Here is a 14,458-nt window from a genome sequence, read left to right as displayed (position 1 = left end):
GGTTAAATTGAAGTGATTTCATCAGCTTTGAATTCAATGCTATGTCTCAATACAATAAAGACCTGTTATGCAAACTTTAGTCCCTCCCAACTGATCATCTTGTTGATTTGATCTTGTTGACTTTTGATTCCATTGCCCCTTTAAAAAAGAAGGTAATTAAAGACAAGAGGTTAATTCCATGGTATAACTCCCAAACCCACAAATTAAAGCAAACCGTGAAAATTTTAAAGTGTCTGAGGTTCCACCAAATTAGAAGAATCTCGTTAAGTCTGAGTTTTAAAACATAGACTCAGCCCTAGGTTCCTATTATGCACTTTGGCCAGGCTGACAAAGAGTCATAACTCTTTTGGTTTATGTATTCCTTTAGTAGTGGTGACTATATGAGCTTCTTTAATGATACAATTCAAACTATTGGAGACAAAAGTTATCACCTTCTGCCCTCAACATGCACCAATATCTTCAAACACAGGAACCGTAGAAACAGCTGTAACACCTGATATATATTTAGACTGTTTTTCTCCTAAGTCTCTTGACCTTGCTGAGCTAATTTCAATGATTTATTAATCATCGACCTGTTTCTAGGCCCCATCCAAACTCGGCTGCTTAAGGAAGTCTTACCTTAACTTAGCACTTCTTTAGATGTGATCAATTAAAGTAGCTATAATTTAACTTCTTCTTAAAGAATATTCTTGATCCAGGTGTTTTAGCAAACTAAACCTATATCAACCATTCCTTTCTCTCTAAGATCCTTGAGAAAGCAGTCATCAATCTGTTGTGTGACTTTCTACATAATAATGGTTTATATGAGGATTTTCAGTATTTAGAGTGCAACACAGCACTGAGACAGCACTACTGAAAGTTACAAATTACCTCCTAATTGCATCAGACAAAGTAATTCTCTCTGTATTTGTCAAAGTCAAAGTGCACCTGACTGTGTCACCACAATGAGCATCAGATTTTAGCGCTGCCACTGACCATCACATCTTATTACAGAAGGTGGAACATTTAATTGGTATTAAAGGAACTACATTAAGCTGGTTTAATACCTATTCATCAGATCTGTTTCAGTTTGTACACGTTAATGATAAATCCTCCATGCACACAAAAGTTAGACAAGGAGTTCCACAAGGTTCTGTGCTTGGATCAATACTATTTACCTTATATCATCTCAATCAATGAATCCAGATGAAGCCCATAAATTAATTAAACTGCAAGCATGCCCAAGGACCTGTAATGTTCTACTAACAAAACTGACACAACTGAAGTTATTGTGCTTGGCCCTAAACACCATTATCTAATGATTAAGCTACTCTGGGTGGCATTATTTTGGCCTCCAGCTACACTGTAAGAAAGCTGGAAGTTATCTTTGATCAAGACATGACCTCTAACTCCCACATAAAACAAATATTAAGGACGGCCTTTTTTCCCATGAATACAACATTGTTCAAAAAGTCTCAACGTCTCAAAAAGACGCAGAAAAACTAGTCCACACATTTCTTATTTCTAGGCTGAATCATTGCAATTCCTTATTATTACCTTGTTATACGGTTTAGACCTGCTGTATGTGAAAAGCACTGAGAGATAACATCTATGGTGATTTGGCAAAATATAAATAAAATTGACTTGACCTGACTTGACAGGATAAAAACATCTTAGTGGTTCAGAGTAAAAACAGTGTAAACAACTGACTGCGGTTACACAGAGCAGAGGAACTCATATCATAAAAACGCAGGTAAGTTTCTTATGCTATTTGTTTTGGTTTTCTTTAAACTCCACTTTATGCTTATCGTGTGTATTTTATGTGTTTCATTGTTTTCTGGTTTAAGCTTATTGTCTGTATTGTCTGTATTAGCCACAGAGATCACACAATTTCACTGTACTGCTGTGCAATGACAATAAAGGAATTGAATTAAAAGTAAGCTGGATGGACAAGCAGCCATTTCATTCTTTCTTTTATTTCCAGTCCAAGTGAAATTAAAGTGTATGTCAATGCAGGCTGCAGAACAGTACAATTGTATTTCTCTTTTCTATCATTATAATACAATTATAATACAATTAATACAAATACATATTATTTTTTCCTTATTTTCCTTATCTGCTTAGCTTATCACAGTAATTACCCCTTAGTCATCTCGCTACCTGTGGTGGTTAAGGCCAACAAAGGTTATCATTTAACTATAAACCTCATCACACAAAAAATAAAATGTACTTCCTTGAAACTCCTAGTTCCTCACAATGAATGCAACCTTTGATCTTATGTAAACCACAGACAAAGTCAGCCATCCTCTTTTAACAAAGAAAGCCAGCCAATGATTTGCCACTTCTGAGTCTCACGGTGTTGGCTGGACTGCCAAGTAAACAGGTCTCACTCATGTAACATTGATTTGACCTCAAAGGGTCCCTTATTATCTCATAAAGGCCTGACTCAATGGGCTATTTTCCTCTTCAGTAGACAGTGGTTTCTAGTTTAGACTAGTTAGTCTCATTGACAAGGTTCTTTTGGATTATCTCTAAACAATTGCACTTAAAATCTACCAATTAAGTGGATTGCTATTCACTGAACTATATGTGAATTGGTGATCTATCCATTATGACAATTTTTACTTGTCTTTGATTTAAATTTGTATTCAAATCCCTATTATTGGATTTTTTTTGTTGTAATTAGGTAGTACTTTGTAACCCTAATTTTAACAAAAAATGACTGTTTACTTACTTACTGACTGGAGTATTTCTTTCTTTACCTTCACTCCATAACATTTCAGAGAAAAAAGCATTGTACTTTTACATTAATATTAATAAAATTAATTAAGAGTAAAATATGTAATAATATATGATGACAAAATACTGACAGAGTACATCCTGCTGAAGAACTGTGCAAAAGTTTTAGGCACTAAAAGTAAAGTAATGGTGTTTTCAAAAATAATGCCAAGAATATTTTTTATTTATCAGTTAACATCATTCAAAGTTGATTAAACAGAGAAAGAAACTTAAATAAAGTCAATGTTTGATGTGTCACCACACTTTGCCTTTAAAACAAGCATCTGTTCTCCTCGGTACACAGTTTTTCAAAGAATTTGGCAGGTGGGTTTTTCCGAGCATATCTTGGAGGAGTTGTCACAGTTCCTCTGAAGATTTAGGCAGCTCTCTTCATGTAATCCCAGACTGACTCCATGATGTTGAGATCAGAGCTCTGTGTACCATCTGTTGCAGGACTCTTTGTTCTTGTAAAAATAATAAATAATACATTTGATTTATTCTACACTTCTCATTCATAGTGAAACTCAAAGTGCTACAGTATTAATAACAAAGAGCACACAGAGTACATAGAGATGAAAAAGCCTTCATGGAACAAAATGTCTTTAGGCCTTTAAAAAAAAAAAAAAAAAGACTAGAGTCTGTTTTTCTCTGAGATGGTTAGGAAGGCTGTTCCCCATTGTGGTGTAGCAGAGCAGAAGGCTTAATCCCTTATGGTGTGAAGTTTAGTACTCGAGGGCCTGGAGGAGCAAGCTGCTGGCAGATCTGAGGGTGCCAGTGGAGGTTTGTGGTATCATTACTTCCTGTAGCTAGGGAAGCACATTTCTGTTGATGGACTTGTATGTGAGTAGCAGGACTTTGTGATCAATCCTGAAAGAGACAGGGAGCCAGTGCAATGAAAACAGAATTGATGTTATCCTAGAATCACTACTACAGTCTTGAGGAGATAAGGGCGTGGACAAGTTTCTGTGCATTTGACAGGGTTAGAGAGTTCACTGATCTTTTTGAGATGGTAGAAAGAGGTTTGATGTATATCTTTTATATGGTCATCAAAAGTCAGCTCAGGGTCAAACTTAAACCAAGCAGAAGCATTAGTAACTGAGGAGGAAATGAGGGATGCTGTGGTCGTCAAAGGCTGGATGAGGAATGTGGGATAAGTTTCACTGATGATTAACTTGTAACTTGAAGATAGTAGGATTCTGGCTGTATGTTTGGGGTCATTGTCATGCTGCACACTAAATTTAGGACTGATCAGACTCCTCTCTAAAGGTACTGTGTGATGGATAAGAATCTAAACATTTAAAAGTGCCTTAAACTCTTGCACATTACTTTAACTTTTTTTAATGCATGGATTTTACTTTGCATTTTTACCCTGTGAAAGAAGGCTACTTTTTTAACGTAAGATATGGATCTGTATACTTTTTCCACCACTGATCATGAGACAACATTGCTGAAAGGTTGGTGTGTAGATGCAGCCAAAATTCAAAACCCACTGTCGCCATCTAGTGGTGGTGCATGAGTACTCCTGAGACAGGAAGTGATGCAATGAAAACAATAACGTGAGACCGAGGGAAAAGCGCTTCATTATGTCTTCTTTGAAATAATAAATGAGAAAAGGCTTCTTTTTGCAAGAATACCTGAAGAGCCTCCGACCAAAAGAAGGTCTTTAAGGTCAGTTTTCTGCAGCCGATAGCTAGTTAGCTGCTAACTATCCTCAGTAGGCGTCCTTATTGTTTAGGCTAATGTTAGCATGTTTAGCTCATTCAGTAAAAACGCGGTTTCTTTAGATATCTATCTATGTGCGCATGAGATATGTGTTGTCCTGTTATGGTTGAGATAAAACATGTCATGGATATATTGTGGTTTGCAATGCTAACGCGTGTCATAAACTGAGCAAGCAAGCATCTTTATACCTGCCTCTCTCATCTTTCTTTATTAATACTTCCCCAGATTAGCGTAGTGATGGCAGCTTCTTTACCTCAGAAGCCAGGCATGGCAGGGATGCCCTCTCAGCAGCAGCAGCAACAGCCCCACCTGCCCCCCGGTGCTCCTGCAGCAGCAGGTCAGCAGCCCATGCCTCCTCAGGGAGCCCTGAGAGAGATCTCCCCTGTGTTCCTCTGTCGGATCGGACAGGAGACCGTCCAGGACATCGTTACTCGCACTATGGAGATCTTCCAGATTACAAGAGCCACGCAGGTAATCATCAGACTGTCAGCAAGCTGGTGGAAAATGTTTTGCATGAGGAGAATTTCCTGCCATCTAGTATACTTTTATAGTAGGAACACAGAACATTGCCAAAATCTGATCATTTATTTAATTCAGTGATGCTCAAACCCTTATTCGTGCTTTTGTCTCCAGCCATCTACAATACTGCAACTCATTTATTGTCGGACTGCTGCAGAAATCTATTGTACAAAACACTGCAGCTAGGGTCCTTACTAGAACCCGTAAATATGACCACATCTCCCCTATTCTTGCCTCACTGCACTGGTTACCTGTGGTATTCAGAATTTAATTTTACATTTTACTGCTTATTTTTTAAATCACTGAACGGTCCTGCCCCATCTTACATTACTGACCTTTCTTACCCCTTACACCCATCTTCGCACTCTCAGATGACCAGCTGTTGCTCTCGGTCCCTAGAACAACTCTTAAGACAGAGGGTAGTAGGGCATTTGCTGTAAGAGCTCCATAATTCACAAATCAGACAAACTACCTCCCAAACCTATGCTGTTTTAAATTGTTCTTTACATTAATGTATTCATTACATAAGGGTGTTATATAAATAAAACGTATTACTATTGCTATTTGTCTCAGCTGAGTGGACAGACTGCTGCAGTAATGATTGAGTGGCTTATGTTTAACTGATTTATTTTTCAGTGTCAACATTGGCATTGAATGCTGTGGCATCTATTACACAGCGGATGCCACTGATTGACTGCATCAGATTAAAAAAAGGCAAAACTTTTATACTGGATGAAGTCCAATATTAAAGTCCTGCGATAAATTGAGCATTTGCAAATTTGGCTCCTTTATGTCTTGGCAGGTAGTCAAAGCAATGTTGGTATGACAGTATTTTAAGATGTAGTTTACAGCTGCAACAATTAGTGGATTAATCAGCTAGTTACAACTGTTAAATTAATTGCCAAGTAATTGTTTGAAGTCATTTTTAAGAAAAATGTCCAAATTCTCTGAGCCCATTTCTTGAAAAGTAAATATTTTCTTGTTTCATTAGTGTTCTATGACAGCAAACTAAATATCTTACGGTTGTGGACAACATGTAATATTTAGGGATTTCATTTTTAGCTTTGGGAAACTGATCGACATAATTTCATTTTCTACAAGTTTTATTAACTAAACAACTAATGGATTAACTGAGAAAATAATCAAAAGATGAATTGATTATAAAATAATTGTAAGTTGCAGTCAGTCTATGCCAGACCTGACATTACGATGTGATTCCGAATTGTTTTTCTTTCCACCAAACCCCATATTTTCCTGCAATTGGCATCTGGCAGGTGTTAATTCTGGACCCTGTTTGTGTTTCTAATTGACTCACTGTTCATCATTGTATCACTGACTTCTTCCAGCTTGCCCATCACACTGAACTAGTGTTTTTTCCTGTACTAAAAGCAGCATCATCAGGACTGAAATTACATGATGATTACATGGATTTTACCAAGGCATCTTCTACATGGTCTCATATGTAATTTGTTATTAATAACACAACAGAAAAGGAGAGAGGGTAATTTTGGAGCGTATCTTAGAAAATCCACCTTTTACTTCATAATAAATTGAATGTTAATGTGGAAAATGTGAAATATATACTGTCTATGTATGAGTAATAATCTTCTGCCTACAACCAAGTCTTAGGTTGTCTATATTATACATCCATCTGAACCAAAAATAATATGATATAAGAACTGACAGAAGACTCTCTGTGTCTTTACTTTAGCTTCCTAATGGTGTGACTCAGAGTCAGGCCATGTACCAGGACCGCTTTGGGAAGCTCCAGGAACACTTACGGCAGCTCGCCCTGCTCTTCCGAAAGCTTCGGCTCCTATACGAACGCTGTGTGGAGATGACCTCTGACCTGCAGGAGGGGCCAACAGAGGTCAGGAATTATCTCTGAATTTCTTTTTTGAATTGAATTTTTCGTACTTAACAGTGACAGTTAATATTGACAGTGAAGAAGCAACTTTTTCGGACAATTGACAATTTCTGTCCTTTCCTCTGATCTTAATTGAGAATGCATTTTCAGAATTGTGTAGGATAACCTTTATCTTTTCTTATAGTTTTTTTTATCAGTATCATAATTATGTGCATTTCTAAAAAAGAGGGGCAAGACAGGACTCTTAAATTACTGTTAGTGTGTGCTGTGTCCACAGCTTCTGCCATATGTTGGGGAGGAGCTCTGTCAAGCCTCTGTCAAAGTGGAGCCCTCCAGTCCTGCTGTCATCCAGGAGAGAAAAGAAGTTCTGGAGGTTTGTTGCTTTTTTCTCCAAGTCATAAATGATAATTAGTGACTGCCATTTATTGGTTTTAAAGTGGTTGGCCACATTTTTGATACAAGTTTTTGCATCACAGTATTCAGGTGAGTGTTGATAGAGCCCATTCCACGTTGGTTTTGAAAAAACTCAGACCTGTTAAAGTCCCCCTTAAAATTCCTCTAGGTGGCAGTGTTGACCCAGGCCAAAGTGACCTCATGGTGCTGTGGGTGAAATGCAGAAACTCTGCATCATTTGCATCTTTAGTGAAATTTCAAAAACAAGCTGTTGTTTTTTAAAACCCTGGATTTAATATTCCAGTAGGATTAAGATGTCAAACAGGTTAGGATATTGCCCACAGGCACCAATATGAAAAATAAATCTAGAGGCTGTTAACCTTTATCAACAACATTGGTAGCAAGCCAGCTATTGTTAAAAGTTCTTTGTTTCTACTTTTAAACTCTCTTACTTTGTACTCTGAAGTCTCATCCTGTAGATATAAATGTAAATGAGTCTGAAGTATTAAGTAAATAATTCATTGCTTAAAGGAAGTTCACTTGTTCCTGACCTGAATGTTAAATGCTGAAGCTATGATGTATTTGCTCCGATGAGTATGACTAATGGAAGTCATCTGTCTTGTGCCCCGCCTGCAGAAGGTACGTCAAAAGAACCAGGAGATGAAGGTTCTGATGGATCAGATGAGGAACCTGCTGTGGGACGTCAATGCCATGCTGACGCTCAGGAAGTGATGAATCTTCACGAGACCCATTCTCTGTTTAAGAGAGGAATTCCTTCATAGGTGTAAAGACTGCGTCATAGCAAAGACCAGGTGAAAGAAGGGAATTTCTGTTGGATTGTGGATATTGGACCTGAACCCTCAACTCTGTTACACCCACTTTGTATGTTGGCACTTCATCATCACTGCAACTCACAAGATCTTCTGTGGTTGATTTAGTTTTTATATTGAGGTTGTTGAGGGGAAAACTATTAATGACATAGGTTAAGATTTAAAGCTAAAAAAGCTAATACACTCCAACTTTGACATTGTTGCAGAGTTGTTTTTTTATATATATACAAACAAGGCAGCTGACAACGCATTTTGTGATTGCCAAGTACTCTACAACTAAGATCTTGTCACTCCATGTTTAGTCGAATACGTTATGGACTGTTGTTTTCAAAAAGCTTAAATAATGAGTTGAAACCTGTATAGCCTCAGGTGAGAACAAAACAAAGTTTTCTTAAAACACTTTGTTCATGGTGTTTTGCCCCCAGGTGCTGACTCGACACCAGAAAGACTTTATTTCACAGCAAGTAATTCTTCCAGAAAGCACGGCAGCCATAGTGACAACGAGTATTTACAATGGGAACAATTGCCCGTGTTATGCTCTGTCAGTTATAAAAGCATGATGGGTGCAGAATTCAAATTAGCCCCTTGGCAGCTATATATCTCAGGTGCTTTGTACATTAGTGTGTGTGTGTGTGTGCATGAGCTTAATGAGATTAGCCTCCCGCGTGCTCGACATCACACCTGTTTACCCCGAGGGTGTTGGGACTTGCTTGTCTGTGAATTTATTTTTGTAAACTGTGGGACAATAAGGTAGACCTACTGGGTCATTTCTGTTTTGTACAAAATAAACGTCTTTTTTTAAATCAAAATCTTTGTGGGTACGTTGTAATTACATGAAAGCATATCCACCTGCACATAGTGATACATTTACTCTGACCTCCTTTGTATTCATCTCTCTTTAGTCCTAATAGGCAGATTTCCCCCGTTTTCTAAGCTTTATGCTAATCTAAGCTAACAATCTCTTTCTTTACTTACTGTTCATTAGTGTCGCAAAGCATCAAATGGCCCAATACCACAGTTATAAACACTTGTGGTACATGTGATTGTACAGCGCTTTTGATTGTAGTCATTTTTACAGTTAAATCAATCAGCCTAAACAAGTATCTGCAATTTCTCACCAAACTGATGCTAGGAGAAAAATAATTGCAGATTTTAGCTGCATAAGCAAAGGGCATCGGATCTGCGAATCAGCAGTGCACCCATCGGACAAGAGAAAGTGCTTGTCTCAGTCTGTATGAGCCACTTACTGTATGTTGACACAATCTGAATTGGGCTCATGATAATTCCAGCACTGAGCAGTGATAATGTAGAGTAGTTGCACACTCAGTTAATATTGATGCAATTTGGACCGAGGTCAGTGTATTAGAGGAATACTTATACATTTTGAAGAAACACACTTAGTTGTTCTCTCGAGGGAGTTAAGATGATAAAACCGGAGCCAGGAGTTCGAGAGAGAGTGGTATCGATCTTCCCTGTCACTCGCAGCGAGAAAGATAATTTGCCAAAATGTAAAATTATTGCTTTAAAATATACATTTAGTACTGAAAAGAGGACCACTAATCAGTTCCTAGATCAACATATGATTTATGTTTTTTCACTTTTTACCACAGAAATGTGTGATAAGGCTTTTCTCTCTCCTGTGTAACGAGGATGAAATGCTCATTTTACCAGGTGCAGATTGAGTTTATTCTCTGATGTCTTTCTGGTACATGTGATGTTATGGGATCCAAATGTGGCCAGTTGCTGAAAATATATTCCCTGGACTTATTTTTGAATACATGAATGTGTATGTGTGTGTGTGTGTGTGTGTGTGTGTAAGCGCGCACATGTGTGGAGGGAGTGACTTTATGGAGCACCATACCAGAATTTGCATTTATAAATCATTTTATTGGTTTTACAGTTAGCTTTTTGATGTGAAATGATCTGTTTCCTTGGCAACAGTCCCTGCACAGTAGCGCTGAGACACACATTAACAGCCGGAGTGTATGGCACCAATACCCAGTCCCTTGGGTGCTTCTGGCATTAGATAGCCATTCCCTTCTCATTGTCACAGCAATAGCACTGACATTAGAAGTGTTCACGCGCATTCCTTTTTTTTGCTTTCCGATGGAGATTGTCCTTTCTTGGTGGGAGGCCCGATCACAGGGACTCTTTCAAGGCCCCTAAATTTCCTCCTCCGTTGTCTCACCAGACTCGTGGAGGTAGGAGAATCATCTGAAGCGCCTCTCAAACTTTATAGGCCCCGTTCTCTTCTTATTTAAATGTATATAGTCCAGAACAGTCCACCAGGGTCTGTCTGATGATTGTATTTCAGTCTGTCAGTCTCTCTGACTACATACCAGTCAGACTGTCCACCACTGATCGGTCAATGTGTCTGTTTCAAAAGGCCACTAGCTCAGACTTCCATGCTCCCCAGCCTCTCTGTCCAACACAATCATGCCCTCTCCAGGTCTTTGTACTTCTTGCGGAGCACCGACACTTGATCTTTGAAGAGCACGGGGTCCAGGCGAAACTGAGAGTGGACCAGAGGCATGTAGCCAAACCAGTTGGCGAAGGCGTTGACACACTCCTGCCGCTGGTTGAAGTGCTCCGGGTTGGCCCAGGGGACGCTCTTTGTACCCTGGGAGGTAAAACAGGACACAGTCATTAACCATCCTGTCCTGACTTCAAATTCACATCCACAGACAACAACAGTGAACACAAGTGGGGAAAAAAGACAAATGACACTGAAAAAGGCTTTCGACAGTACCTGAGGGCTGGGCAGCTCCTTGTACTGCTTCCTTTGAGCCACTTTAATTGGCGGCAGGTGGGTTACAGCAGAGACCAGGAAGTTCATCAGGATGTCCTCACAGTTGGACGTGCGATCCACCAGAGTTCGCAAAGACTGGGGCAGGTAGTGGGTGAACAGGTAATGATAGTACCTGTAGGGCAGATGTGTACAATGTTAATGAAGAGTAAAAAGACAAAAGAAAGTACAAATTGAAATGCTGATTGGATTATGATGATGATGAAACATGAATAGGTCACCAAAATGATAACAATTCCATGTGTGGAACATCTGCACAAAGTTTGATGGCAATCCATCCAGTTGTTGAGGTTTCAGTATGGACCGAAGAGGCAGACATTGCCATCCCTGGGGCCATGTAGGTAACCCATAGATTGGACAATTGTATTCAGTATATTAGGGTTGCAGCTAATGATTATTGTCATTGTGGATTAATCTGCTAATTTGTTTTTCAATCAACCGTTTCGTTTATAAAATGTCAGAAAAATAGTGAAAAAAGCTAGCTGAGTATATATTAGAGTATATCTTAAAATGTCTTGTTTTGTCTGGTCAACTGTCCAAAATCCAAAGATCAGGCTAATATCATGTATGACATATAAAAGCTTAAAATCTTCACATCTGAGAAGCTGCAACAAGTAAGTGCTTTGAAGAATAAATGAGTAAAACAATTATATTTTTAATCAAAATATTATCTAAACACCTAAAATGAAAATGTAGAAATGTGTGATTTCATAAAAAATAATTAGCTACATGATTTTTATCACGCTGCAAGGTCAGTCAACCAGCACCTGTGTGATATAAGGCACTGTGACATCGCCAGAAAAGAGTAGATGGTGTTATGTATGTTGATGATATGTATCTGGGACAATTTAACCATTTCACCACCAGTGGGATTTGATATTTATAGTGCACAACAAACTAAATCCCTGTGGTACAGTGAATATGTTCCCTATTTCTTCAGTTTTAAGATTGCCGTGCTTTCTATTCACTTGACACATTACATTTGTTACACTTAGCACCTCACATAATCTTCCTTCAGATGTTTTATTTGTGCTGGGAACTAAAATTAACCACATATAATTTAATTCAAATGTTTTTGTTTTATTGTTTTTTTTTTAAGCTGATTCTGGGAAATTGCTGCTTTCCCCTCTTAGGGAAACATTATTTATGTATAAAAGGCTAATTTGAAGGATTTCAAAATGAGTGAGGCAGGTTTCTACTGGCTTACAATAGCCTTGACCACACTAGTAAATATCAGCAGCCCTGACCTAAGGGCTGTAAGGACTCAAATTAGCATGGCAAAATGTGTTTTCACTGAGCCGAAAAAAATGACCACATCATCTCAAAATGTTTCAACATCTTTTAAACAGCCTTGTCTGTGGAGTAATTACATTTATATTGCATGAGAACTTGCATCTCTCTGCCGTTTCACATATCAACTTGAGGCTTATTGAGTTAATCAAAGTACCTGAAGTAATCCCTGAGAGTCACCCTCTCCTCTTCTTTTCTCTCATCCACACATACGCAAAAATGATCTGTGATGCTATTTCTTTCTTTTTGATTGTCTCTTATAGTTTTTCATGTTAATAGTCACGCCATTATGCTTGTAGCGGCTGCTGTGACAGCCCTGCAAAGATCTCTGACAGGCAATCTGTTTAGATCTTAGTTACATAATCAATGTTGATTCTGTAGGTGTATGTCTAAATTTAGGTGTGTACAGTGCTAAGCACACAACAAGACATGTGTAGCTCTAAATGGCATTTCCTGTTTTTAGTTGAAGCTAGTGGTGTGGCTCTAAAGTTGGCAATGCTGGTCTGTTGGTTGGTCCACCACTTTAAACCAGACTGAAATTGGATGGATTGAAATTTGAACATCTATATTTAGGTGTGCACACTACATACATGCATGCTTGTGATGTTTATATGCTTGTTTAAAGATAATGACAAATTAAAGCAAATGATTCAAAAACAAAGCGTAGGATGCTCTAAAGGGCATTTTCTGTTTAGCTTTCTGTACGGTGCTGATGTACCTGTGGTAGAAGGCAGCTCCAGTCAGGACGATGGAGTAGTCGTTGGTCCATTTCGAGGTGTAGCCCCAGGCGCGCTTCAGGGGATCCCAGAAGTGGCTCCTGGGAGGGTAGCCTACGATCCGCTCTGGGAAGCTCCTCCATACCAAAAAGGCAAAGTTCACCTACGAGAACAGAGATGGAACACTTTGATGCTGTGGCTTCTTTTCAGTAATATTGATTTTTACACATGTGCAGCACCGCTATGTGTATATTGCTACATGTACACACACACACCTCACTGGTCAGCAGGACTGTATCCTCGTCCAGACTCAGTACAGCTTCTGTCTCTATGGCAACGTGAGGTAGGAAGCGACTGGTGGTCTGAGATAAAGCACAGTAGTAAATTTTACTTCTGGTACTGAAAGCTGGATGTTGTTTGGCATCACTTTGAGAGATTATGAGAATGAGTGAGAGACGATCACATTACAGTGAATCATGTTGAGTGACTGAGATGAGTGAATCACTGTAGATTCTGCCTTGGCAGGCGAGAACAGATGGACAGTGAAAGAGAGCCAGAGAAGAAACTTTGAGAATGAGTGACACTTATGAAAATGAATGCCGCACGGATCAGTGGACATGTCAGATATACATGGATAGGAAGAAAGACAGAAAAATACATATCACAGCAGCAGACCCGAGAAAGAGAAACAGAGACAAAGAAAAAAAAGAGATACACAAGGAGACAGAGCGGTTGACAGTTTGTCATGCTGTCACTCAGATGTCAGAGCGATGTGGAGTTATGAGTGGCATTGGCCCTCACCTTCCTCCTGCCGTCTGTCACAGTGAGGGGGACAGGCATGGGTGGCCATTTGCTCCGATTTGGTGGCGGCTTCTCGCTGTTCCACAGAATAATGATCTGAAGTATCAAACATACACAGACAGATGATATAGACTGATTAGAAATTGTTGCTGTCATACAAAAGTCCCCATCGGTATCTACACTGCATTTCATTTTGTCCTAATCTTATCACAGAGGTTGGCTTCACTCACCTGTGAGCAGTACTTTGACTTGGAGACCACTTGAAGTAGCTTCATGATTGGCTGAGACTGAGAGACCAATGGAGAGACAGCTTGGATGACAGCAGTGAACTCCTGACCTGGAATGACCCCTGAGGAAGGGCACAAAACAATTATTTGAGGATAAATAGGGCATGTGTCACCTTCTGGTATCTTTATAAAACAACACTAAGGATCATCACACCAATTTAAAGCCATTATGTGTATTTTTTTATTTTATTTACAGTTTAGATAGCAAACGTCTCATGTTTCTACAAAAACAAGCATATGCCATCATGCTAATTTGAAAGACATTATAATCAAACAAAATCCTACATGTAGTGGCTTTTAATTTGATTGTTTGATTGACTGATCTACCTATAATAACAGCAGGATTTCAAAATTAAAACCAATACAAATCAGGATATTGGTTGCCTAAATACTTGATTATGATTGCCTGGAGGAGTGTTGATAACTTGTGTCTTACCTCCATGGCACAATAATCTTATCACCATGCTAAG

The 14,458-nt window shown here is 38.9% G+C and overlaps 2 protein-coding genes across 2 annotated transcripts in view; one reads left to right on the top strand and one right to left on the bottom strand.

The window, feature by feature from the left end:
* The first annotated feature begins 4,312 nt into the window (after positions 1–4,312).
* Positions 4,313–8,823, top strand: zgc:114119 (Mediator of RNA polymerase II transcription subunit 30-like). The gene is made up of 5 exons (XM_062436134.1): positions 4,313–4,425; positions 4,705–4,950; positions 6,710–6,868; positions 7,143–7,238; positions 7,895–8,823. The coding sequence occupies exons 2-5, from the start codon at positions 4,717–4,719 to the stop codon at positions 7,988–7,990; spliced, it is 585 nt and encodes a 194-aa protein (XP_062292118.1). The 5' UTR covers positions 4,313–4,425; positions 4,705–4,716; the 3' UTR covers positions 7,991–8,823.
* A 1,158-nt stretch (positions 8,824–9,981) lies between these two features.
* The window catches only part of ext1c (exostoses (multiple) 1c), an 80,529-nt gene continuing 76,052 nt past the window's right edge, over positions 9,982–14,458 (bottom strand). Inside the window, exons 7-12 of the mRNA XM_062435724.1 lie at positions 13,932–14,050; positions 13,702–13,797; positions 13,176–13,262; positions 12,903–13,063; positions 10,838–11,009; positions 9,982–10,708 (exon numbers count right to left, since the gene is read on the bottom strand). Of these exons, the coding sequence (XP_062291708.1) occupies positions 10,523–10,708; positions 10,838–11,009; positions 12,903–13,063; positions 13,176–13,262; positions 13,702–13,797; positions 13,932–14,050 (821 nt within the window). The 3' untranslated portion in view covers positions 9,982–10,522. The remainder of the gene's footprint in view (positions 10,709–10,837; positions 11,010–12,902; positions 13,064–13,175; positions 13,263–13,701; positions 13,798–13,931; positions 14,051–14,458) is intronic.

Source organism: Scomber scombrus, chromosome 16 (genome assembly GCF_963691925.1).
Source record: "Scomber scombrus chromosome 16, fScoSco1.1, whole genome shotgun sequence".
NCBI lineage: Eukaryota > Metazoa > Chordata > Actinopteri > Scombriformes > Scombridae > Scomber > Scomber scombrus.
Note: the sequence above shows the minus strand (reverse complement) of the source record. Positions and strands in the feature narration are given on the sequence as shown.

Bases quoted from the DNA above. Each gene is read 5' to 3' on its own strand.
- zgc:114119 (XM_062436134.1), top strand. From the start codon at position 4,717: ATGGCAGCTTCTTTACCTCAGAAGCCAGGCATGGCAGGGATGCCCTCT. The intron at 6,869-7,142 runs GTCAGGAATTAT...CTGTGTCCACAG, and splicing joins TGCAGGAGGGGCCAACAGAG to CTTCTGCCATATGTTGGGGA. The intron at 7,239-7,894 runs GTTTGTTGCTTT...CCCCGCCTGCAG, and splicing joins AGAGAAAAGAAGTTCTGGAG to AAGGTACGTCAAAAGAACCA.